Source organism: Lynx canadensis, chromosome A3 (assembly GCF_007474595.2).
Source record: "Lynx canadensis isolate LIC74 chromosome A3, mLynCan4.pri.v2, whole genome shotgun sequence".
Taxonomy (NCBI): Eukaryota; Metazoa; Chordata; class Mammalia; order Carnivora; family Felidae; genus Lynx; species Lynx canadensis.
This window is the reverse complement of record NC_044305.1, coordinates 17,444,214-17,469,424: the sequence shown is the minus strand read 5'-3', so window position 1 is coordinate 17,469,424 and position 25,211 is coordinate 17,444,214. Positions and strand designations below refer to the sequence as shown.

General features: G+C 43.3%; 1 protein-coding gene across 1 annotated transcript in view; it reads right to left on the bottom strand.

The window, feature by feature from the left end:
- PTPRT (protein tyrosine phosphatase receptor type T) overlaps window positions 1–25,211 on the bottom strand; it is a 934,550-nt gene that overhangs the window by 394,032 nt on the left and 515,307 nt on the right. The window contains exon 11 of the mRNA XM_032592759.1: window positions 17,966–18,262. Within this exon, the coding sequence (XP_032448650.1) occupies window positions 17,966–18,262 (297 nt within the window). The remainder of the gene's footprint in view (window positions 1–17,965; window positions 18,263–25,211) is intronic.

Sequence of the window (25,211 nt, the reverse complement as noted above, 5' to 3'; positions counted from 1 at the left end):
GCTTTTTCTCAGAAGAGCTATCTTATGACATAGTGCCTATGAATATTTTTGTATGTTCAGTTGAACATTTGTAAGAGTTCACTCAGGTATACCCAGGAGTAGGATAGATAGGCTAAGGGTATAAATGTCTTCAGCTTTACTGAGTGAAGTCAAATTGTTTTCCAAAGTGGCAGCAGTGATTTATATTCTCTCCAGCAATGTTTTGAAAGGCCCTCCTTCTCTAAATCCTTACAAACACTTAGTACTGCCAGATTTAAAAATTCTAGACCATCTAGCAAACATGAAATAATACTTCATTGAGGATTTATTTGCTTTTAGCTATTTACTAAAGAGGCTGAGCACATTTAATGCTTATTGACCATTACTGTCCTTTTCTTATTGATTTGTAGAGGTTCTTTGTATATTCTTGTTACTGATCCTTTTATTGGATACATGTGTTATAAAAATCCTCTCTTGGTTTGTCTGTTTTCCATTTCTCTTTATGTTACCCTTGGATAAAAATTAGTTCTTAGTTTTAATGTAGTCAATTTTATCAGACCTTTTCTGAAGAAGAGAAAGACAGACTTAGTAACTTATTTGTAGCAATTTCACAATGTGTACATATATACATGCTGTTGTACATCTTGAATATACACAATTTTACTTATCAAATATACCTCAGTAAAGCTGGGAAAAACAGACAGACTTAGATGCTGTTGGTGCCACACCCACACAGGAATGCTTACTGCAAAATGTTTGTTACTCTACTTGAAGGCTGTGAAAGCAAACTTGTCTCCACATAGGGCAAGCGAGAACTCTCAGAGAGTTAATGCCCCTGAAACAATCTTCAAGCAATGGAAGATACGAAATTCATAGATGAATATCGTAGTGTCCTCACTACTTGACTGGATTAACTCTGAGACATATTCTATTAATACTTTCCAAACTACCTCCAATGAAAGTGATTATTATTGTGTTGTCGTAGTTGTTTCCAACCCACGGTGGACCAATATTACCATAAAATACAAAACCACAAAAGAATAGCAAAATTAAAAAGTAAAGGTAAAATTTAAAAACAGAAAAATGGAAGGCTCTCCTTTTAAAATACTTAACCTCTATTTCTGTAATTATCTTGTCATGGACCAGGAAGAGTTTCTAATTCACTGCTGGTCCCTGGACCACACTTGGAATGGCACTATTCTAAAACCCAGTTATTCACAAGGTAATTTTTAAGTTTATTTTTTAATATAATTTATTGTCAAATTGGTTTACATATGACACCCAGTGCTCATCCCAACAAGTGCCCTCCTCAATGCCCATCACCCATTTTCCCTCTCACTCTCTGCCCCCATCCACCTTCAGTTTGTTCTCTGTATTTAAGGTCTCTTGTGGTTTGCCCCCCCCCCCTGTTTGTAACTACTTTTTCCCCCATCCCTTCCCCCATGGTCTTCTGTTAAGTTTCTCAAGATCCACATATGAGTGAAAACATATGATATCTGTCTTTCTCTAACTGACTTATTTCACTCAGCGCAATACCTTCCAGTTCCATCCACGTTGCTGCAAATGGCAGGATTTCATTCTTTCTCATTGACAAGTAGTATTCCATTGCATATAAAACCACATCTTCTTTATCCATTCATTAGTTGATGGACATTTAGACTCTTTCCATAATTTGGCTATTGTTGAAAGTGCTGCTATAAACACTGGGCTACATGCATCAGCACTCCTGTATTCCTTGGGTAAATTCCTAGTAGTGCTATTGCTGAGTCGTAGGGTAGTCCTATTTTCAATTTTTTGAGGAACCTCCACACTGTCTTCCAGAGTGGCTACACCAGTTTGGATTCCCACCAACAGTGCAAGAGTGTTTCCATTTCTCCACATCCTCACCAGCATCTGTAGTGTCCTGATTTGTTCATTTTATCCACTCTGACCGATGTGAGGTGGTTTCTCAGTGTGGCTTTGATTTGTATTTTCCTGATAATGAGTCACGTTGAGCATCTTTTCATGTGTTGCTTGGCCATCTGAATTTCTTCTTTGGAAAAGTGTCTATTCATGTCTTCTGTCCATCTCTTCACTGGATTATTTGTTTTTCAGGTGTTGAGTGGCCAACTAATCTTTAACAAAGCAGGAAAGAGCATCCAATGGAAAAAAGACAGTCTCTTCAACAAATGGTGCTGGGAGAACTGGACAGCAACATGCAGAATGAAACTAGATCACTTTCTTACACCATACACAAAAATAAACTCAAAATGGATGAAAGACCTAAATGTGAGACAGGAAACCATCAAAACTTTAGAGGAGAAAGAAGGCAACAGCCTTTTTGGCCTCAACCGCAGCAATTTCTTGCTCGACACATCTCCAAAGGCAAGGAAATTAAAAGCAAAAATGAACTACTGGGACATCATCAAGATAAAAAGCTTCTGCACTGCAAAGGAAACAATCAACAAAACTAAAAGGCAATCGACAGAATGGGAAAAGATATTTGCAAATGACATACTGGATAAAGGGTTAGTATCCAAAATCTATAAAGAACTTACAAGGTACTTTTCTTGATAACACACCAATACTGGCTTCCTTCCCTTCCCTTCCCTTCCTCTCTTCGTTACCAGTGTGTCCTGAACACACTGCATTTGAATCATTATCCTAAGGCCAGGTAAACCCGAACAAAAAAAATAAACTCTAACAAAAGAAATCTTCTTTAAGAAATACTTTCTCTTAGGTCATAGCAATATTTTTTTAAATTATCCTCAAATAATTTTAAAGTTAGGCCTTTTGTAAAATGTCTTCAACTCTTTGTAATTGCGTTTTCATGTATAGTGTGAGGCAGGGATCCAATTTCAATTCTTCTCCCTATTCTACCATGACTTAATGAAAAAGAAAAATTTTTTTTTTTACTCAACTGATCTGCCATACTCCCTTTGCCTTCCATCAAATTTTCACATAGATATAAGTTCTGTTTTGTTCAGCTGTTCTCTTAGACTATACCTGTATCAATACCACATCTTCTCAATTAAGCAAAGATTTGTGTATCTTGATACCTAGTAGAGCAAGGCCTGCAACTTTGTACTTCATGTTCAGGACTGTCTTAGTCAATCTTGGCTTTTCTCTGCCATACACATTTTAGGATGACCTTGTACATTTTTGAAAAATGTCTTATTTCTGTAGTGGAATTTCATGAATTATAATCAACTGGGAAATAAATTATGTCTTTCTAGGTCATGTCTTGATAATGGGTTTATGGCATCTATGAACATGCCATCTCTCTCATTTAGGTCTTCTTTGATATCTTCCCAGTTCTTTATACATTTATATATACTCCATGTCTTGAAATCTTACATTAGGTTTATTCCTAAACACCCTGTATTTTTATTGCTATTATAAGTAGTATCTTTAAAAGCATACCACATACTTATTGGGTAAATAGAAATGCAATTGACTTTCTAATGTCAACTTCTTTGTCAAACATGTTACATTCTCTTAATTCTAATAATTTGTGTACAAATTTCTTTGGGTTATCTATATAAATAATCATAGCATTGCAGTCGATAATAGTTTTGTTCTTTTACAATATTTTAACTCTATTTAATTTTCTTGTCTTCAGCCGGAGCCATCAATGTAATACTTAATGGAGAGACTGGTAAGTATTTGTGTGCTTTCCAACATTAAAGAGAATGGTTTTATTATTTTATCCTCAAGTATGGTGTTTGTAGGTTTCTTAGTTTCCCTTTATCAGGGTAAGAAGATCCTTTTCGTTCCTGGTATACAAGGATATTTCCTTTTTATATCCTGCTGAGCTTTAACTGATGCTTTTCTGTATCTATTATAGTAATGACACATTTTTTGTACCTCTTAGTTAATGTAATGAATTACATTAATGGATCTACAAATGTTGAACCAATATTGATTTCTTAAAATAAAACTAATATTTTCCTAGTCGTATACAGCAATGGATCGTTTGCTAATATTCTGTTTGGGGTTATGTGCACTTAATTTTCCTTTTTCTCATAAGCTTGTGTGGTTTAGATACCAAGGTTACACTAGTATCAAGAAAAAGAAGAGGAAAGTGTTACTTCTTTTTTTTTGCTCTTTGAAAGTGTATATATAAGATTGGAGATACCGGTGCCTTGAGTATTTGATTGCAATTGCAAGACCATTCGGTACTGGTGTTTTCTTTGCTGGAAAAGTTTAAACTATTGATTCTATTTCTCCATTTGCTGTAAAATTATATAAGTTTTGTGTGTGTCTTGAGTCAAAATTTGAAGTTCATATTTTGTTAAGAATTTTTCCATATCCCACAAATGGTAAAATTTATCAGTATAAAAGGGTATTTATATTTAGTATCCTCATTTTATCCTTTTGTGAAACAGCCACTATACAAATGTATAAAACAAATATTCACCTCATTAACTTACTAATAATCAATTTCATACCCTCAATAGGTAACCTTCTTAACTTCATAACAATAATGAATCTTGTTTTTCATTATAATTTTTATTTCTTAAACATGTATCCCTAAGCACTATACGGTTTATTATTAAATTAAAATACTAAATATAGTAAGTAGTATTAAACTCTTTTACAAAAATCAGTCTGGGAGACCTAACCTCTTTACATGATTGATTCAATTCCATGTGCATGTTCTAGCCCAGCATTTATTTATACATTCTGGCGAGAATGTGGATTAGTGTTTTATTCTGTTTTTAAATCTTGCTTCTTGCCATAATTCTCAGGGGATATTTGCTTTGAATTATCAGATCAGTCCCTTTTAATAAGAATGAAAGCATCTGTCCAATAATCTTTCTTTATGCAACCTTACAAGAGGTGGATTGAGATGGTTTGGTTTGGTGGGTCAAGATATGTTCTGCTAGTGGGGTGTCTGAGTGGCTCAGTTGGTTAAGCGTCCTACCTCGGCTCAGGTCATGATCTCGCAGTCCGTGAGTTTGAGTCCCATGTCGGGCTCTGTCCTGACAGCTTAGAGCCTGGAGCCTGTTTCAGATTCTGTGTCTCCCTCTTTCTCTGACCCTCCCCTGTTCATGCTCTGTCTCTGTCTCAAAACTAAGTAAATGTTAAAAAAAAAATTAAAAAAAAAATGTGTTCTGCTAGTGATTATATGAGTACTGGTTTTAAATATTTCTAACCTGGAGGGAAAGGGAAGAATTTAGATACATCCATCTATCATTTGGCTAGCTAGGAGGTCTACCTGGTTGAAGGTGGGAAGGGGAAGGTTTGAGAAGGAAAATAACCAGGCCATAGAACATCTTTTCAGAGAGAGAGAGAGAGAGAGAGAGAGAGAGAACTTTTTTGGTATTTTTAAAGGCAGCTTTAAGTCATCTAGGACACTGCCCCTTCCTTGAACTGGAGCATCTCTTCCCAAAGCTAGCCTTTCATTAAATCCCCCTCTTTTCCTTATTCACCACATGCAGGCTTGGAGTGAGAGCTCTCATTCTCTGCAGTGTAGACTGGCATATGAAGAGGCCATCTCCTGCTCTCCAATCCCTCACTCCATCCACCAGCTCCATAGCTCAGCCTTGCCTTCAGCCTGGTCAGCCAGAGTTTGAGGATATTAATGTAGGTTGGACCTGTAAGTCTATCCCCTTGGGCCCCCAAGGGTGAGGAAGGGGTTTCTTTCGATGGTTACAGCTCAGTCATCTTTTCCCTATTTACACCCGCTTCTTCCAACAGTGCGTTCATTCCTTCCTTCCAACGTGGGTATGGCATCATCTTCTAGTTCTCAGGGCAGGTTTAAAGGTGTTCTTCTCCAACAGAAAGACAAATAAAGAAACTGATCCCATTCACAATTGCACCAAGAAGTATAAAATACCTAGGAATAAATCTAACCAAAGATGTAAAAGATCTGTATGCTGAAAACTATAGAAAGCTTATCAAGGAAATTGAAGAAGATATAAGAAATGGAAAAACATTCCATGCTCATGGATTGGAAGAATAAATATTGTCAAAATGTCAATACTACCCAAAGCTATCTACACATTCAATGCAATTCCAATCAAAATTGCACCAGCATTCTTCTTGAAACTAGAACAAGCAATCCTAAAATTCATATGGAACCACAAAAGGCCCCGAATAGCCAAAGTAATTTTGAAGAAGACCAAAGCAGGAGGCATCACAATCCCAGACTTTAGCCTCTACTACAAAGCTGTAATCATCAAGACAGCATGGTATTGGCACAAAAACAGACACATAGACCAATGGAACAGAATAGAGAACCCAGAAATGGACCCACAAACGTATGGCCAACTAATCTTTGACAAAGCAGGAAAGAACATCCAATGGAAAAAAGACAGTCTCTTTAACAAATGGTGCTGGGAGAACTGGACAGCAACATGCAGAAGATTGAAACTAGACCGCTTTCTCACACCATTCACAAAAATAAACTCAAAATGGATAAAGGACCTGAATGTGAGACAGGAAACCATCAAAACCCTAGAGGAGAAAGTAGGAAAAGACCTCTCTGACCAGCCGTAGCAATTTCTTACTTGACACATCCCCAAAGGCAAGGGAATTAAAAGCAAAAATGAACTACTGGGACCTTATGAAGATAAAAAGCTTGGGCACAGCAAAGGAAACAACCAACAAAACTAAAAGGAAACCAACGGAATGGGAAAAAATATTTGCAAATGACATATTGGACAAAGGGCTAGTATCCAAAATCTATAAAGAGCTCACCAAACTCCACACCTGAAAAACAAATAACCCAGTGAAGAAATGGGCAGAAAACATGAATAGACACTTCTCTAAAGAAGACATCCGGATGGCCAACAGGCACATGAAAAGATGCTCAATGTCGCTCCTCATCAGGGAAATACAAATCAACACCACACTCAGATATCACCTCATGCCAGTCAGAGTGGCCAAAATGAACAAATCAGGAGACTATAGATGCTGGAGAGGATGTGGAGAAACGGGAACCCTCTTGCACTGTTGGTGGGAATGCAAATTGATGCAGCCGCTCTGGAAAGCAGTGTGGAGGTTCCTCAGAAAATTAAAAATAGACCTACCCTATGACCCAGCAATAGCACTGCTAGGAATTTACTCAAGGGATACAGGAGTACTGATGCATAGGGGCACTTGTACCCCAATGTTTATAGCAACACTTTCAACAATAGCCAAATTATGGAAAGAGCCTAAATGTCCATCAACTGATGAATGGATAAAGAAATTGTGGTTTATATACACAATGGAGTACTACGTGGCAATGAGAAAGAATGAAATATGGCCCTTTGTAGCAACGTAGATGGAACTGGAGAGTGTTATGCTAAGTGAAATAAGCCATACAGAGAAAGACAGATACCATATGTTTTCACTCTTATGTGGATCCTGAGAAACTTAACAGAAACCCATGGGGGAGGGGAAGGAAAAAAAAAGAAAAAAAGGTTAGAGTGGGAGAGAGCCAAAGCATAAGAGACTGTTAAAAACTGAGAACAAACTGAGGGTTGATGGGGGGTGGGAGGGAGGGGAGGGTGGGTGATGGGTATTGAGGAGGGCACCTTTTGGGATGAGCACTGGGTGTTGTATGGAAGCCAATTTGACAATAAACTTCATATATTGAAAAAATAATAATAATAAAGTTTACCAACTGTAAAAAAAAAAGAAAATAAAGGTGTTCTTCTCCATTTCTTTGGGAAGGTAGTTTAAGAATCAGACCACCACCTTTAATGGAAACTCTCACTTTCGTCCTGTAGACCCAAAAAGCAGCATCGCATCATGGCGAAGGCCGTAGGCTGAGCCAGACTGCCCCAGTTTGTGTCCTGTTCTTACCATTTCTGGCTGTGTAACCTGGGGCAAGTTGCTTAACCTCTTTGCGGCTCAGTTTCCTTACTTTAAAGTAGGGATAAAATAGTACCTGCTTCATGGGTGTTGTGGCACTTGAAAATATTCACACAGGTAAAGTGCTGAGCAAAGTGGCTGGCACAAAGGTAGTATTACTCTGTGTTTGCTCCTCCCCTGGTCCCTCACATCCTGGAGAACACCAATTTGCTTTTCTGCAGAATCAGGATTATTACTATTTTCCTTGGTGTTTTTGCCTCCATTCTTCCCGAATGGTGTTACACAGCTAGTCATAAAAGCCGTATCTTCCTATAACTTACTGAGTATATTAAATAGCTTTCGACAAGCACCTTCTGATTTCTATGGTAATTTTAAAATCTATCTTGTCCCTGAGGACTCGGGATTCATTCATCCAATAACTTATTTATTGCATGGCTATTCTCTACCTGGCACTGTTCTAGGTGCTTGAAAATACCCAGAAAACAGAAAAAAAACAAAACAAAAAACAACAAAAAAACCCAGACTCCTCAGTGTGCATTCTAGTGAGAGAAGCCAGATACTAAAGTGTATAGTGAAATATGTAGTATGTTAAATGATAAATGCTAACGAGATACGTGAAGCAGAGAAGAGGGACAGAGTGTGGTGCAGGAGGCTTCCAGTTGTTCATCGAATAGTCAAGCAGGATCTCCCTGAAAAGAGATGTTGACTTGAAACAGGTGAAGGAAGCAGCCCTGTTTGTTTAGGGGAAGATCATTCTGAGAAGAAACAGCACCTACAAAGGTGCTGAGGGGGGGACGCAGCTGGCATATTTGAGAACAATGACTGGATCTGTGTAGTAAGGCCGAGGTAGAAGGAGATGGGGTCTGAGAGGCGGCCAGAAGTAGAAGTTGTGGCCACGTGGGGCCCTGTGAGCCACTGCAAGGACGTGGACTTTTAATCTCAGTGATGTGAGAAACCGATGGAGGGTTCTGAGCAGAGGGGTGAGGATATGATTTGCCTGTTGGTTTAACAAGACCGTTCTGTCTGCTAAGCTGAGAAAAGAGTGTAGGGGCTAGAGGGGAAGCTGAAAGATCATTGAAGGACTATTGCAATAGTCCAAGTTGGAGATCACAGTGGCTTGGAACACAGAGCTAGCAGTAGAGACTGTAAGCAATGGTCAAGTTCATGCTATTTACTGAAGGATGAGCCAAGAGAACGTGCTGATATATGGGATGTGGGGAGTAAGCAGGGCTGCTGCTTTGCACAAAGCAAAGGGGTGCCGACCATAGAGAATCCAGGCTGAAAGGTATTTAGGGCCTCGGGTGTGATAAAAGTGAACAATCAAAGCTTTTGACTCAAGCCACTAATAAAAGGCAGTTGCCATTAACTGAGATGAAGAAGACTGTGGGAAGAATGAGTTTGGGGGTGGATGAGGGATGATCAGGGGGTCAGCTCTAGACGTGTTTAATTCCAGAGACCGATTAGCAATCCAGCTGGACAGGCTGAACAGGCAGTTGCTAAATGACTCTGGAGGGCAGAGGAGAGGTACCAGAGATACCGATGGGGGAAATCAGTGTGTCGTTGGATTGTAAAGTCAAGATAATAGAGAAAACAGGGGGAATCAGTGGGGATCAAGGGTCAACAAACTATGGCTATAGCCAAATGCAACCAGCTGCTTGTTTTATAAGCAAAATTTTACTGGAACACTGGTGTACACATATTCATCTCTACTGTCAGAGTGAGAAATCTGAGATGGAGGTTATAGAGGGAATATAGGTGATTCTAAAACGGCCCCCTGCCCATGAGTAACAGAAATTTTGCAAAGATCCCCTCTTTGGTTTTCTTCTAGTTAACTCCCTTGATTAAAAATCGGCCTGCCATGTCTGATATTGGCCACACACCACCGAGTCTGTACTCTCGGCAGAAAGTAAGTTCGGTGCTTTACATACAGACCTTCATGTAGAACATCCTAAAGGGATTGATGGTATTACCACCCCCAATCCACGGACAGGGACACTGCAGTGCCCAATATGAAAGTAATTTAAGCAGAGCTGGGTAACAAAGTAGTGAACAGAGCCTGGATGTAGCCCGGATCCTTCTGGCTGGAAAGTATTTTCTGAATCAGCCCTTTTTTCCTTATTCCGGTAGATGTGGGTTCAGAACTGCTGAAAGGCAATCTCACTGCCTGTGAGTAGCAAAGCCAGGTCATCTCAGCCCCACACTAAAGTTGTTTTTTTTTTTTTTTGCCACACCACACCATTGCTCCACAGGTCACGATGTCCTTCCAATGAAGCGGACTTACTTTCTTTGGATTCAGCTGGGTCTCCCCTCCCGCTCCCACCACTCTCTCTCATCATGAAAAGACTTCTTGGAGAAAGATTCTTTTTCCGCCTTATCTTCTAATTCTGTGTTACTTTAGTCTTCTTTTTTCTTTATAATTCTTTAATGAGTCCACATATTCCCTTCCCACAATTTCATTTCTTCTTGTATCTAACAGCAAAGAACTTTCCATCCTTCTGACAGAGTTCTACAACAAAGGTTAATTACTTTATAATTTCATTCCCTTAAAAAAAAACACACTAAAATTGCTAATTTTAACTGTGCTTCTTGTCAGTAAGTTCATGTAAATTCACTGTAATTAAACCAGATGTTTTCTTGTGCCTAAAAGTCAGGTGGTAATTTAAAGGAAATTTTCATTTCAAGATAAAGGGGGACAGAGTGTAATCAAGGAAAGTTTTATACCCTCCTCTCCTCTTCTCCTTTCTTCTCCCCATTTTTCTATCTGGAAAGTGGGGCTGATAATTGTGAACTCTGTGGGTAGCCGTGTAAACAAATCATATAAGAGCTCCGAGCCCTGAAGAGTCAACAGAGGTTTCCTGTCCTGTTTACCTTATCTAGGTCTTTTATTTGTTTTGGGGGGGGCGGGGCTCTCCATTCCAGGTGCCATATTTGTTGGTTAATTGGTTCATAAAGAGACTCAGAACTTAAGAAAAATCAAAATAATCTGAAAATGGTTTGAAGGCCACCAGAATCTGTTAAGTGCATCTGATGGAGACAAGACAGATTTCCTAGTCTTGGTGAAGGAAAGATATTTTTTTCTGGGTAAATGTTTACATGTTGTCAAATATATCTTTTTAATGGAACTATACAGTGGTATGTTAATAAATGTTTCACAACCAACTTTCCAAGAAAAACAAAAACACCAACAGGTCTGCCAATATCCATGGTGTACATTCCCCACCATGACCAATTTGGAGCAATGAATATGATATCACAGAACTAGGAGGTGGAGACAGAGGCTAATGATTAGCTCTAGCAAGCCACTATGAGTTGGTTTTGAATACAGATAAAATACATCACATATATCCTCTCCTTCTTAAACAGTGTATATAAACAAGATCCTGTGATATGGGGAAGAGGCATGGACTTTGATGTCAAATATTCATTCACTCACCAGACAGTCAATGAGCAACTTACTAGCTGTTTGGCAGGCAACAAACGTGTGTGTGTATGTGTGTGTGTGTGTGTGTGTGTGTACACATATGTGAACACACACAGTATTTCAGATGATGATGAATGGCACAGAAAAAAATTAAGCACAGAGAGTGTTGGGGAGGTTTTGGTTAGGTTACAGGATTATCTAATAGATGGTCAGAGAAAAAATTATGGGTAAGATTTTGGGATGCATTTATTTGTTCTGCCACTTGTTGTGTGGCAACTTCAGACAGGTTCCTTGAACTCCCTGAACCATGATCATATCAATAAACACCTTCATCAAAGGATTCGGCAACTCACTGTAGGAATGAAGGATATCAGCACAACACCTAGGTCAACACGAGCATTCAAAAACCACAATTGCATTTCTCCTTACCTTTTATACTATCTCAAGGCCATCTTTGTAAAACTCTAAAATGTACTGAGCTCTAATTAAACGATGTGTTCAGACTTGCTAAGATGTGCATAGCTTTACACCCTTCCACTAAATGACTCTGGACTGTTATTTATTGCCTTGCTGTTATTGCCTTTTATCCTTTTGTCACTTCCCTCTTCTCGATTTCATGTGCTGCATGTTGTTACTATACATGCACCTGTCCCTAGCAACATACAGCGTCCTTCTAGTTTCCGATGACCTGAGGAATGAGATAATAAGATGTCTACAAATGCACACAAAATGCAGGCACTCATTCCCAAGACATGTCAGTCTTTCCTATAATGCAAGTACATTTACCATATTATATGAAATAATATATGTATTATATGTGATTAATCATATTATATATAGATTATATTAATATAGTATGTACATATTAATTATAATCAACTATATTTTATACACTTATTATAAATTATATGGGAGCCTACAATTCCTTACTGCAAAGTAGGAGAAATAATACTGTTTGCTTGCTTTCTCACATTTGGCGTTAAGAGAAATGCATCTACATTGCTAGCGAAAATGTAAAATAATACAACTTCTGAGGAGGAGTATCCATCAACATCTAACAAAACTGCGTGTTTTTTTACCTTTGACTCCAGCAAACCCACGTGCAGGAATTTACCATGAAAATACAACTCCACAGATACCAAAGTAAGTGCAAGGCTATTTGCTGTAGTATTACTTTTCATAGCAAGTAATGGGAATAACCTAAGTGTCCATAGGATGCTGCTTGAACAAACCATGTCATATGCACATAAAAGAGTCTCCTACAGCCATCAAAAAGGATAACACAAATCTGTACAAACAAATATGGAGTGATTTCCAGAGTATACTAAGTGAACAAAGCCACATGATGTGGAGCGCATCTGTTTTGCTATCTTTTATATAAAAATAAGAGGAATAATTTTTACCTTTTGTGCAAAATGAACTATTAAGAAAACTATATCTGAAATGAATAAAAATGGTGGCCTTGGGGGTGTGGACATGAACAGTGTGAAAGAGAGATAGTGGCAATATCTCTGAGCATACACTTCTGCAGTTTTGACTTTTGAACCACGTGACTATTTTGACTTTAAAAAATAAAATTAAATAAAAAGGATGGGGAGAAGCGAGCCTTAAAATGGAAACAAATGAGCCTAAATGGGCCTCAAATTGATAATATAACCACAAAGAGAAAAGACGAAGCCTTTAAACACTGCATTTTGGCTGCTGAAGGAGAGAAAAGCTGAAAAGAAAATCTTTAACCTAATAAAGTTGCTTTCTTGTTTTTAGGGGGATTGGTATCGTACTTCTGAAACTGTTTTATATGTATTGTAGCAAGAAGTAAATGGAGAAATGTGTGGATGTTGGGAACCAGAGTTCTCACAGTGGGAGGAAGGAGAGATCTGTATAGAATGAGGGTGAACACAGAGGAATGAATCCTGAGGTGATATGAATCAGTATGACTTTGTGATTTAAAACAGATAAATTATATTCCTCAGTTCTACCTACTTGAAAAGTCTAGAGGCGGTAACACCCCATCGATCACAGCTAAGATGTATATCTTAGTGCCAAAATACCACTCCCCACTGAAAGCAACCAGAAATCCTTAGATAAGTGGTTGACTTCAGGTCTGGGGCAGAGATATTACAAGGGTGGTCTAGAATATTTTGTTATGCCAGAAGCAAGGAAGACTAATGAGAACATGTCAAAAGAACCTAGGAGCCAATCTGAAGGGACTCCCACTAGCCACAGATGAGATAACGTGAGCACCAAAGAGAATTATAAGTAGTGCTGGACTTTATAATACAGAGTCAAAAAAAAAATGGGGGGGGGGATCTCTGAGTCAGTAGGGATACTAAAAATGGGGAGGGAGATGGGGAGAGAAAACCCTTCTATAAAGAAGAATGCTAATTAATACATGTAGAGGGAAGGACAGATTTAAAATTCACTCTTTTGGAAATACTAATGTAGTAACTGATTCAGGCGAGGATTGTCAGGGAGGCTAAGACCGCTGGGTGAAAAGTGTGTGGGGAACTGGGTAGTCAACAGACCTCACAGGGCCACTACACAGATTGGCTGATTTACAAAGGAACAAGGACCACACTTAGAGTAGAGGGACCTATGTATGTGAGCAAATGCAGCATGTCAGGGGCTGTCTGACATTATGTAAGTCTTGATATGATACAGTGAAAAGTATGCATCACCAACTCATGGGGCATTTTTGCCAAAAATGTCTCATTTTCTGACTTTGTCACATAAAATCATGCTTAGCATTATTGGAAATGTGAATATGGATTATTTGTTTACTTGGTTATTTTTAAATTAATGCTAAATTTCTAAGATGTCCTATAGTGTTGTGGCTATGTAGGAGAATGTCCTTACCCTTAGGTAACGTATGCTCTCAAACAGTTGAGAGATCAGATGTTGGGACTTCGCAATTTACTTTTATTTTTTAATTTTTATTATTACTTAAATGTACTTATTTTTGAGAGTTCATGAGCAGGGGAGGTAGAGAGAGAGAGAGAGAGAGAGAGAGAGAGAGAGAGAGAAGACAGAGGATCCAAAGCAGGCTCTGTACTGACGGCAGTGAGCTCAATGAGGGGTTTGAACCCACGAACCATGAGATCATGACCTAAGCTGAAGTCGGACGCTCAACCAGCTGAGCCACCCAGACGCCCCTGCAATTTACTTTTAAATACTTAAAAATATTATGTATTTTTATGTGTGATATCTCCATGTCAAACATACCATACATACATATGAATAAGAAAATGTAGCACAGTGTTAACAAATACTAGATCTAGGCAAAGGGTTCACAGGTCTTCTTTGTCCTACTCTTAATTTTTCTATAGCCTTGAAACACTGCAAAATAAAATCTCAGGTATAAGTCACCACGCACAATACACCTATTAGTGCCTAGCACAGGGTAGGTACTCAATAAATGGTAACCAAAGTGAGGCCATCATCAAACCGATTTTATCTTTAAAGGCCTCATATATTCCATTTCATAATTGCAACTACGGTCTGGGGAAAGGCAGAGAAGCAAGCATTAAACAAGCGAGTCACGGTTTTACCTGAGTCATCTGTGGAAACAGGGAAAGTAAAGAACCCATTTGGTCTCCTACCTACTTCCTAACTGATGCAACAGGGCTCTGCAGCCACGGCTTCTTTCACAGCCGCGGATCACTTCATAGGCCCTCAAAGGCACTGGGGGGCTGAAATTACAAATTCTGCAAATTCCCCGGAAGACAATTTTGAAGCACAGACCAAAGCAGCACGAATCCAGTCAGCTCAATCCGAGACGCTGCTCTTTGCCTCTGTGAGAGGGGTTTCACTTAATCAACCAGAGCCATGATCTATCCGGTTTGTCCTTGAGGTGAATGAGCTCCCAGCAACGGAAAGGGTGCTTCTTTCCTCCTGAGGAGGAAGGGAACCTGATTCTGGCACATAGAGGGGCCTACTATCTTCTGAGGTCTTCCTTCAGCACAGTGGTTCCTGAGGTGGGGCCTCAGGATGGCTCTAAGACTGAGGACCGAGTCTTGGGTGTTGGTGTTTTTAATATGATAATGTCCACACGTCTCTGTAGAACAGGAATTGATGTTTTATTAATGGTGCTTAATTAAAGTTTAATTTCAAAGCATTGCTGCTCTCGAGTTATTTTGATAAAGGCTTTGTGATATTTTCCCCCACCCCTGGTGACAGGAAGGAGAAAGGGAGAGGCTGAGGCATGGCTTAAAGATGGGACTTGGGATTTCCTGTTGTAGATGTAGGTAATCCTCCAAAAGCAGCCTGAGGCATGAAGAGCATCCTGGAAAACATACCCTGAGCTGCTCCTGGGCCAAACCCTCTCATCCAGGTTGAGTCTTGAATTTTCAAGCTGAGTTTCAACGGTGGTGGCTCCTCCTTAACAACAACTTGCTCCTGAACCTCCCTTCCTGCCCTGGTTCTGCTTTTCAGATCAGGCACTGACCAGATCACCACTCCTTGAGAGCCTAGGTCATACTTTCACCAACCAACTGGGAGTGCGTGTCGAGAGTTCTAGAGAGGATTCCTAGGGCAGATTAATGGTCTCTAGGTTGCTTGTGCTTTGGGATCTTTTGTCAGACATATTTTTTTTTTCTGTGACTTAATCCAAATGTGGCAGCCACATTCATTGGAAACCTACAATCTGCTGAACATTATTCCAGTTTCTTTATGTACCACTCCTTTCAATGAGCATAAAAAGCCATCAGGTGGCCACTACTTCTATCTCCATCTGACAGGTGAGGAAACCAAGGCACTGAGAGGGTAAGCAGCTCGTCCCAGGGGTGGTCCTCCAGAGCTCACCTTCTGTTGCAGCTCATCCTTGTACCTGCTGGAGGAGGGGCTGTGCGTTTCTGAAACAACAGAGCCATCCAGGAAAGGGCCGGCAGCTTCACCTGGAGCCCAACCCAGGGCCGCAGATCCTGAGCTGCAGACAGAAGCCCAGAGGAGACGCCCACCCCTCCACTGGGGGTTGCATGAGAAGGGGTTCACAGGAAGCATACACTCAGGTCATCGGACAAGGTTGGTCCAGGGGAGACTGGGTCCACAGTGGACTGAGGTTCAATGCAAGGCAGGAAGGTGGGGGCAAGGCGACAGAGGCTGGGTCTCCGCTGCAGCTACTACCCAGAAAAGCAGTCTGCTGGAGTTGCAAAGAGTCGTTGCGATGATGAGTTTAAAAGGGGGGTCACAAAGGGTTTGCAAGTAGGTGGACTGTGTAAGATGTCCAGTTGTAAGATGGGACTTGGGGAAAGGAGAATTGGGGAACAAGATGTGCAGAGGCTGGCAGTTTCCTCTGTGTCTTTAGGGGACACTGCAGCTGAGGATGTGAGTCTGGACCCCAGCAGGGGCCACCACTCTGGGTCCTTGGCCTTGCTTATGTGAAACAAGAGTGCCAAGTGGGACTGCATGCAAGAGGCTCTGCCTAGAGGTCCTGAGGCCCACCTGGGTCAAGTGGAGGTACCTGCCTCATGTGGCTGACAATGACAGGGCTCTGATCCCACTCCTTCTGACCCCTTTGTACCATCTTTGTGCCCATGGCCTTCTGTCTGCATGTGAAGACTGCCAACACTTCCTGAGATTTCCTTCCCAGTCGTCCCTCTGCATCCCAGCCCCAACCATGCTGGCTGCTCCCTTCCCTGATCAGGGGCAAGAGTGATGCATGACCTGCCCTGCAGACGAGGTCACAGTCCCCTTTGTTGGATGTGGCTTAAAGCTCTACCAAGTGTGATTCCAAGGAACTAACTAAAGATGTCCCACAAGGCCAGAGACAGCTTGGCTGGAAGGGAAACTGAAACACAGCTGTTGAAAAGTGCTTTTTAGAGAAGTCCTAGAAGCAGCAAGTTCTGTACTCCCCTAAGTAAGGTAACTGTTGCAGTGGAGTTACATGCAAAATGCAGGGGGGGGCGGTCAGGGAAGGAACACCCAAGTCAGCTTGGGGCAGTCAGGGAAAGCTTCCTGGAGGAAGGAGCATGTTGAAGATGAACAGAGCCTGTCCCACAGACATGGAGGGATGGGACAGGACAGGACGGAATGACAGAGGGTGGGAAAAGTGCTGTGTTCTAGGAGTTACACGTGGCTCTGTGTTCCTGGAGTCTTGAGGTAAGAGGCATGTGGGGAGAGAAATCACACAGATTCATTAGAACCTTGTGTGTGGGGGGGGGGGGGGGGGGGAGTGATGGGGGGTGAAATGGAGGCTCCCAGGCTGACTTCGGGTCTTTATTTTTACTTCCTGGATGTAGTTCACTGAGATGAGGAACATAGAGTGAGAAATCAATACAGAAGGGGAGATTGGTTCATTTTCGGATACTTTGAATTTGTGATGCCTGTAGGATATCCGGGTGAGTACTTGGGTCTGGGTGCATCCAATGTGTGTGCTAAGTAACTTATATGCATTATTATTATTATTTTTTGTAACTCTTGGAGATTCTAGAGTTGTCTGACTCCCAGATTCAACGCACTTAATACAACTCAACAATGCCTCTCTGGAGGCACCGGTGTGGTTAAACACTGGACCTAGAAGGTGCCGTAAAGTGAGAAGAGGGATGGGGGTGCTGAAGGGTCAAAGCTGAGTGCACAGCTGTGTCTATGGAAACAGCACCCCCTGGAGTTGTGCAATGCACAGCCTATGTGGGTCTTCATGGAAGACCTTGGAGAAGAGGCAGACATAGAGGAGGAAATTAAAGGGAAAACGAACAGGAAAACAAGTACCTCATCACTGATAGGCGTGGCCCCGTGACAGGTTCTGCACACCCCGCTCCCAAGGAGGCAGCCGCCCTCACTCACCGTCCTCCTCTGTTTGCACCACCAGCTCCTCACTCTCCACCCGGCCCTCGGGGTTGGACAGCAGGAGCCGCAGCCGGATGGTCATGAAGGGGCGCAGGCCTCGCAGGGTATAGTGGGACGAGGTCTGGATGACCTCTTCAGCCTCATACTGCTGCTGGTTGAACACGTACTGGTACTGCACCGTGAGGTTGTAGCTGTGACAGCGGGTCACCGCGTAGCCAAAGGGTTCCCACTGCAGGGTCAGCTGCCGGGCGCGGATGTCCACAATCTCCACGTTCTGCGGGCCGTGCACAGGGTCTGCAAGACACGCGTGCAAGACACAAGGGCTTTGAGAGTGTCAGGAAGCGGGCAGTGGGTGTCGTGCTCAAACGGGGGAATAGCCCTCCAAACTTATCCCAGCCACTGCCTGCATGATTTTTGCCACAGAGCGTGCAGTTTAATTAACATTTTTCTGTCAAACTCTTTTTTTCTTACTTAAATGCATGCATCTAAAAGATAACACTTGCCATACAGAATCGTTAACCGTCAAAAATAAAAAACACCACAAAATTGTTACATTCTTGAAGGTTCATCAGGGTACTCCCGAAAACCAACCTGGGTACCATCAACGGCACACACAACGCTCCAGGGATGCACTAATTTAGACGGTTGCTGGAGTTCTGATCTGCCTTACATTTAATCCAGCCACATCCTCTCCCCTTGGGAAATCAGTCCCCTCTCTCCGGTTAACTGCACTGAGATGTACAGGCTGGAGATTCAGCCACATGCTCGGCACGCAGCACTCAATCTGTCCACATGGTCACAGGTACCGCTGACTTCTTGCCATTTCCCCTCTTTCCAACTGACAACACAACTCATTATTTCCTAGGCTCCTATGACAGCCCTCGACCTCCTTTCTCTCCTCTCTACTTCTTTCCAAACAGGCCCCTCCAGAGACATCATTCTGCAAGCAAATACGGTCATGACTTCACACACTAATGCTGTGTCCCACGCCATCCTTCCCCATATGGTCCCAGACCCCCATATATAACATTCGCTGTCATATTTTATTACAAATATTCCGTTTACACTTCATGCAGGCATTTTTGTAAAAAATGGTTTATAACAAATGAAACACTTAAAAAAATCCCCACATGTGCAGCTCATTCTATAACGCTTAGGCATTTCTTACAACAGAAACATAACTTCTTTTGTGATGAGCATCCCCATAAGTTCTTGTGTTGAATATCTTAGCTGGAAGTAGTTAAGCACAGACTAGAGATTTATTCAGTATCTTCCCTCCACACTACTTTAGGACTTGACCAAATTCTGTAATTTCTTTGGGTCCATTTTTTATTTCATTTATAAAATGGTGATAGTAACAAGTAGCCACCCTTGCTGGTGGCTAGCGGGGGGCTAAATGAAATGTTGCTTGCAGAGCAGTTAGAATTGTACCTGGAACTTAATAACCACTCAAAATATGGTGGTTTTTCTTTTGCAGCGATAGGAACAGTGGGAAAAGAAAAAATAATAAGGATGCGTATGCTGTCTCTACTCTGAAAGTCTTCTACGTGGTAGTGCTGGGCAGCATCCTTCTCCAAAAATGATGGATTCTATCATCCCTCCGGTCCTCTCAGAGCATTTAGGGGTAAGGTTGCCCCTGTGCCAATGTAGCAGTAAGAAAGAAGGCAGGACTCAATGAAAGCTGATTTCCTGGATCTGTCCCTGTGGGGAAAATGTCCTGTGACTTGTATCAGAGCCTTGCCAAGGAACATACTTCAAAGCAGTCTTCTTTTAAAAAGGATGCCCAGAAATGTCAGGGAGCCGGGAAAACCGGTCCGGACCTGCTCACGCACTGCTGGGGACAGTGAGCAGCCTGGCTCTGGAAAGACTGAGGAGTTCACGGTCACTCATGCAGCCCAATTATTCATGTTCACAGGTCCTTTGTGTAAAAGAGAGCCAGCATTCCAAAAGCAAACGGGTGACTTTGAAAATGTGACACTGAACAAGCTGTTGCTGAGGGTCCATTGTGCTGACACCACACAGAATAGAAGGTGAAAGCGTGGTCCCCATAGTGCGGGGGGGCAGTTATGATCTGGTTTGGTCGCCTGGTTTAACAAGTCCTGATGGCGTCAGAACCAATGTACAGGCACAGGGTGAGCCAAAAGCTACTTGCTGGGGAGGTCTGTGCATTCCCACCAGCCTGGCTCAGCCGGAGCCTTTCTGCAAGTCCAGATCCTGGAACTCTCCTGGCAGGGAAGCCCCCCAACCCTGCTTAGGACCCCATGACACTCCTCCTCTGGGTGTGCCTTCAAAACGGATGCCACACCCCAGTCAGGTAATCGCTCTCACAGCTCTCTCACCTCATCTTAGAACGAGTACAGGGATATTTAAGACCCTTTTAAATCCAAGACTCGTCCATTTCGTTAAACAACTTTAAATGTACCACAGCCCACATTAAATATTTTTTGGAATCTCCAGTGTGCCCCTGCAGCACAAATGAGACAATACAAACAAAACACCTACTTGATGGCCAGCAGCCATGGTGCTGGGTTCTATCACCTGCATCATCTTGTGACTCTGGAAGGGAGGGGCTGACTGCTAGCCCCACTTTACAGTGGAATAAACTGAGGCCAGAGAGGTCTAAGGAATGTGTGCAGAGCAGCAACAAGACCAGCAAGTGGCAACGTGGGGTTATGAACTTGTGTCTATCTGACCACATGCCTAGTGTGCAAAGTCAGAAGACGTGCACGACCAGGAGGGTCTGGAAAGAGAGCACAGGTGCTTTGTGGGCCCCCAAGGGAAATGGACCCTGCCTCTCCCACCTCTCTGGCTCTGAGGGTCGTCTTCCCCTCCCTGCTGGAGTTGGGCAACAGTCTCTCCTGCTTTCGCTCCCTGTTCACTTTGCCTCCTCTGTGAAGACGTCCTTGCTGAGTCCCTGGGCAGAGTACAGTGCCTGTGTCTTTCTCCTCCTATTAACTGTTACCTTCCATACTCATCGTTTTCCACTGTGGCAGCTTTTTAAAAGTTGGCCCTGCCCACTAGAAGGTAAGCCCCGTGAGAGCAGCGAGGTCTGCTGGCCCCTGCAGCCCAAGCCCCGCCCAGAGACGCACTTGGGAGGGCCCCAGGGAGTCTCAGGCCAATGGACGCTGCATTCTGTAGACCCCATGGCCATCAGTGAGGAAAGCATCTCTAGTCTCGTCTGCGAGGAAAACAAGCTCCGTGAGTGGAAATGACTGAAAAGCCGCATAGCGAGTGCACAGCTGAGGTTTGAAGTGCCTCCACGTGTGCTGCACCGGGATACCACGGGGCACTGAGACCAGGGAAAGGCATCAACGTGGGCACCCCGCAGTCAGCAGGGACCCGGGGAGGATGCTGGGAGGAGGCCAAGAACTGTAAGGCAGAAATGCTGGGCCCTCAGGAGCCGGGGACCCACTGGAGAGGGTGGGGCGGGACTCCATCACACTCAGAGCTGAGTTGCCCACTGGCCTGTCTTTGCACCTCTGCTCTCCAGCTTCTCCAGAATCCTCCCCACAGCTCACCTGTGCAGGTAGGCGCTCAAAGCACCTTTCTGCTCCTCTTAAAGGAAGGAGCCGGCAGAGGCGCCTTTTCGAAGAGGGCAAGGGATGGTGCGAGCCTGCCACACAGCAGAGACTCCCTCCAGAGCGGGAAGGTCAGGGCGCTGGGAAAGTCACTTGCCTCCTCTGAAGCACATGCCACTGTCACCAGACAGGCCGCGGGGAACAGCAGAGCGGGTAGAGCACAGCATGAAGCCAGACTCTGGTGCTCACTAGCTGTGTGACCTTGGGCAAGGGTACTTCATCTCTGAGCCTCCGTTTCCTCTTCTATAAAGTGGAAATTATTGCGCGAATCTCAGAGGGCCGTTAATGAGTATAAAATGAGCTGTAAAGGGAGAGAGAAAATTGCCTCTGTCTAACAGTGGGCATTCCTCTTAGAGAAAATGGCCTTTCTTGGAGAAATGCCTTAAGAAGTGTATTTGAAGCAGAAGCTGGATTCCCAGGGCCGTGGGATCAGCTGGGCTCAGCCTTCAGAGGAAGAGAAAAATGACTCCACTTGTTGCTGGCATTGAACAGGAAAGGATGTGGGCAAACAAGACGGCAGAATGACACCTGGAGCCCAGTGTGACAGTTCCCCGTGTGACTCCTAGCTCAACAAGGTCCTCAAAATCCACAGAAAGGGCTGAGATCTCCATGCCTCCCTTGGTCCAATGAAACACCACTTGGGAACAAACACAGGGAGCAGAGACAGAGGGGACTTGGGAAATATGGCCACATGTGTTACTGGTACCCTGAGGTCCCCAGAGCACAGAAATTACAAATCTCAAGGAAAGCTCAGCTCCTGTGCGCAAGGCAAGAAGACCTCTGACAGACGTGTGGGTGAAAGAGTTTTGTAAGTTCAAGAACTACCATTCTAGAAAGGGAAAGACAGTGGCTCCTGATCATATAGTAACTCTGGGCTAGGTACCTGCAACTCTCTGGCATAGAAAATCCAGGTCAACGAAGGGATGTGCCTTACCCAGGGCCACACAGCCAAGTCCCCAGCTCTGGGCTCGTACAGCACTTCGCACAGGTGTCCAGCCCACTCAGCATTTGCCATGTTTTCTAGGAACTGCTTGTTCATTTATCTGTCACTCCTCCCAGGCTGCCAGGGACCACATTCTGTTTGTCCAGTAACCCCAACACATGGTAGAGGGGCTGTCGAGGGGCCAGTTCATGTTTATTAAACTGAGATGAACAGATGGTGACCTCTTCTTGGGAACTGAACTCGGACCCAGTTCTTGGGAACTGACTCCACGGTCCCAGTTTCATCCCCTCTGCGACGTCCCTGAGTCTTTAAGGTGGACATGTTTATTTTTGCATTCAAGCAAAACAATGTCCTGAAATCCGACACAAGGAAAACTAGTTTTCAAAATGTATGATAGAAGCATTCATGTCTTCAATCCAACCCCTCCCCCGCCAAACCTCAGCCTCCAAACCCAGCTTCTGCTCTGATAATTGCCTGTAGCAGGGAGAGTCTTGGGTTTACACTCAATTCGGTGCAAATAAGTTGGAAATTGCTGAGAAAGCCTTGTGTGTGCAGTGGAGATTGCTTTGTTGAATTTACATTCCCCGTGTAAATATGTCCAAGCGTAGAGGCCTAGGGTTTCTGCCACCAAAAACCACACCCATATGACCTTCTTAAGTAACAGCTTCCAGGCCTATGGGAAGACAAATAGTGGGGAGAGAATGTGGTTTGTCTGGGAAGCTGGGACATCTTCCTCTGATGAAAAATCAAAGTGGCTTGGCCTCTGGGTACTCTGTCTCTCTGCTTTTAGACCTGGCAACAGGAGCCCTGTCCTGAACCCTGTGCATTAAGGAGGCCACGCTGGCCGTCTTCGACATGTGCCCTCCCCCGGCGCAGGAGTCAGGGGGTCAAAGCATCCACCTGGTGCCTGTGCTTCCTATTTTGGACCAGGCTCCAGGAACCCAGAATTCCCTGCCCCAAACTCACTTCCAGGACCTGCGGGAACCTCCTGGTTCCGCCTTTCCACAATCAGACCATATCCCGTGTGTGTGCATCCCTAGGCCCAAGGGGTAACCAAAGAATGGCTGTTTGGGGGAGGGTAGTGGGCAGAATTTGGACATGAGGAATAAAGTCTCCATCCATGGTGCATGAGGCTCTTTGGGGGAGGGACAGAGTAAGAGGAAAGGGGAGGAAGAGGACCACAAGGTTCTATTTGTTCTTGCTCCAGACTCATTTGTGTTCTTGCATAGGTTAGGGCCGGGGTGTATGTGTGTGCGTGAGTCTGTGTGTGACTGACTGACTCATGCCTACAGAAGCTTTCTCACTCCTGCAGCTGCCTCTGGAAGGCACGCTGGTCCTCCTGACCTCTGATCACTTCTCCCCGTTTGCACGTTAGATCTTACTCAAGTTCTATTTCTTCAAGTATCATTTTCTCCCTAATACCTGAGCCCGAGCTGCAACCTGTACCCTCCCACCTCCAAATTCCTCTCCTCACTTCCCACTGCTCACTCCCTACATTGTGCTGGGAAAGGCGAGTACCACATCCTGAATCCTCTCATCCCTCCCTGCTCTTGCCCATGCTCTTCCCTCTGCGTGGGGGGCCACTGGCAAATCCCTAGCCAATACACTCAAGGCCCAGCTCCAGTACTAGCCTTTCCTTGTAACTTCCTCCAAAAGCCCTCCTGGCCCAGGCACAATGAATACTCCCATCATGTTTCCTTTAGCATATTAGCACATGTCCTCCATAGCCCTTATCAAACAGCAGGTGAGTCATTTATAGCTTTGGTTCATGTTCACCTCATCTGCTAACTTGTGAGCCCCGAGATCTCTTCATTTTCATAACTGGGACACACGGCTGCTTAATAAATAAATTAAGGAATGAGTAAATACACAGAGGAAGTGATGACTGAAGACCTCCACACTGCGGGGGGGGGGGGTGGGGAGCAGGGAAGAGGTGAAGGGGTGAATCAGGGCTCTCTTTACACTCCACTTGCGAAGGGTGGTCATGCGGGTAAGACAGAATTTCAGGCTTTTTTTTGTTCTAGGCGGGCCTGGCTTCCACTCCTGCTGTCAAAGGCAATAGCTGTAGACTCTCCTAATGACCTTAATCAAGGCAGAACATCTTATTAAAAAAAGAGCAGCAAAGCAGATTTCCAAATCATGAATTTTCTATGTATTCATCTTAGCCTGTGGAGTTGGCTGTAACATATGTACCGTTCAAAGTTGAACCTACATTGAGATAATTTGGGGCATGGGGCTGAAAATGTGGAGGTGGATAGCTTGTATGTAAAATTAATTTTTTATCCATTTGGAGATGCAATTCGAGTTCCTTTCAAATTAAATTGCAACGAAGTCCTAGGCAGCTGGAAACATTATTGCTGGCATAATTTGATGCTGGAAGAGCAGTAATACGTTGACAGATATTTCGATGTGACCATTAATTTGCAATTTCTGCATGGAAATGATACACAGAGGGAGAAAAAGGTAAAAGGAACAAAATTAAAATCCATCTTCCTTCCGGCATTATCCAAACCCACTCTCTTGCTTACTTTTCACCACTTCCTTTAATTTATTGCTGATGTTTGGTGGACAAGAATTTGTTGACTTATTACCACAGACATCTTGCAAAAGGAGGCAAGGACAGGAAGCCAGAGGCTTCACTGGAGAACGCTGGTGCCCTCACAATCGAGGGTCACTGGGTCCTACCTATCCTGATAAATAGAATCCTGCACCACTGGAATAG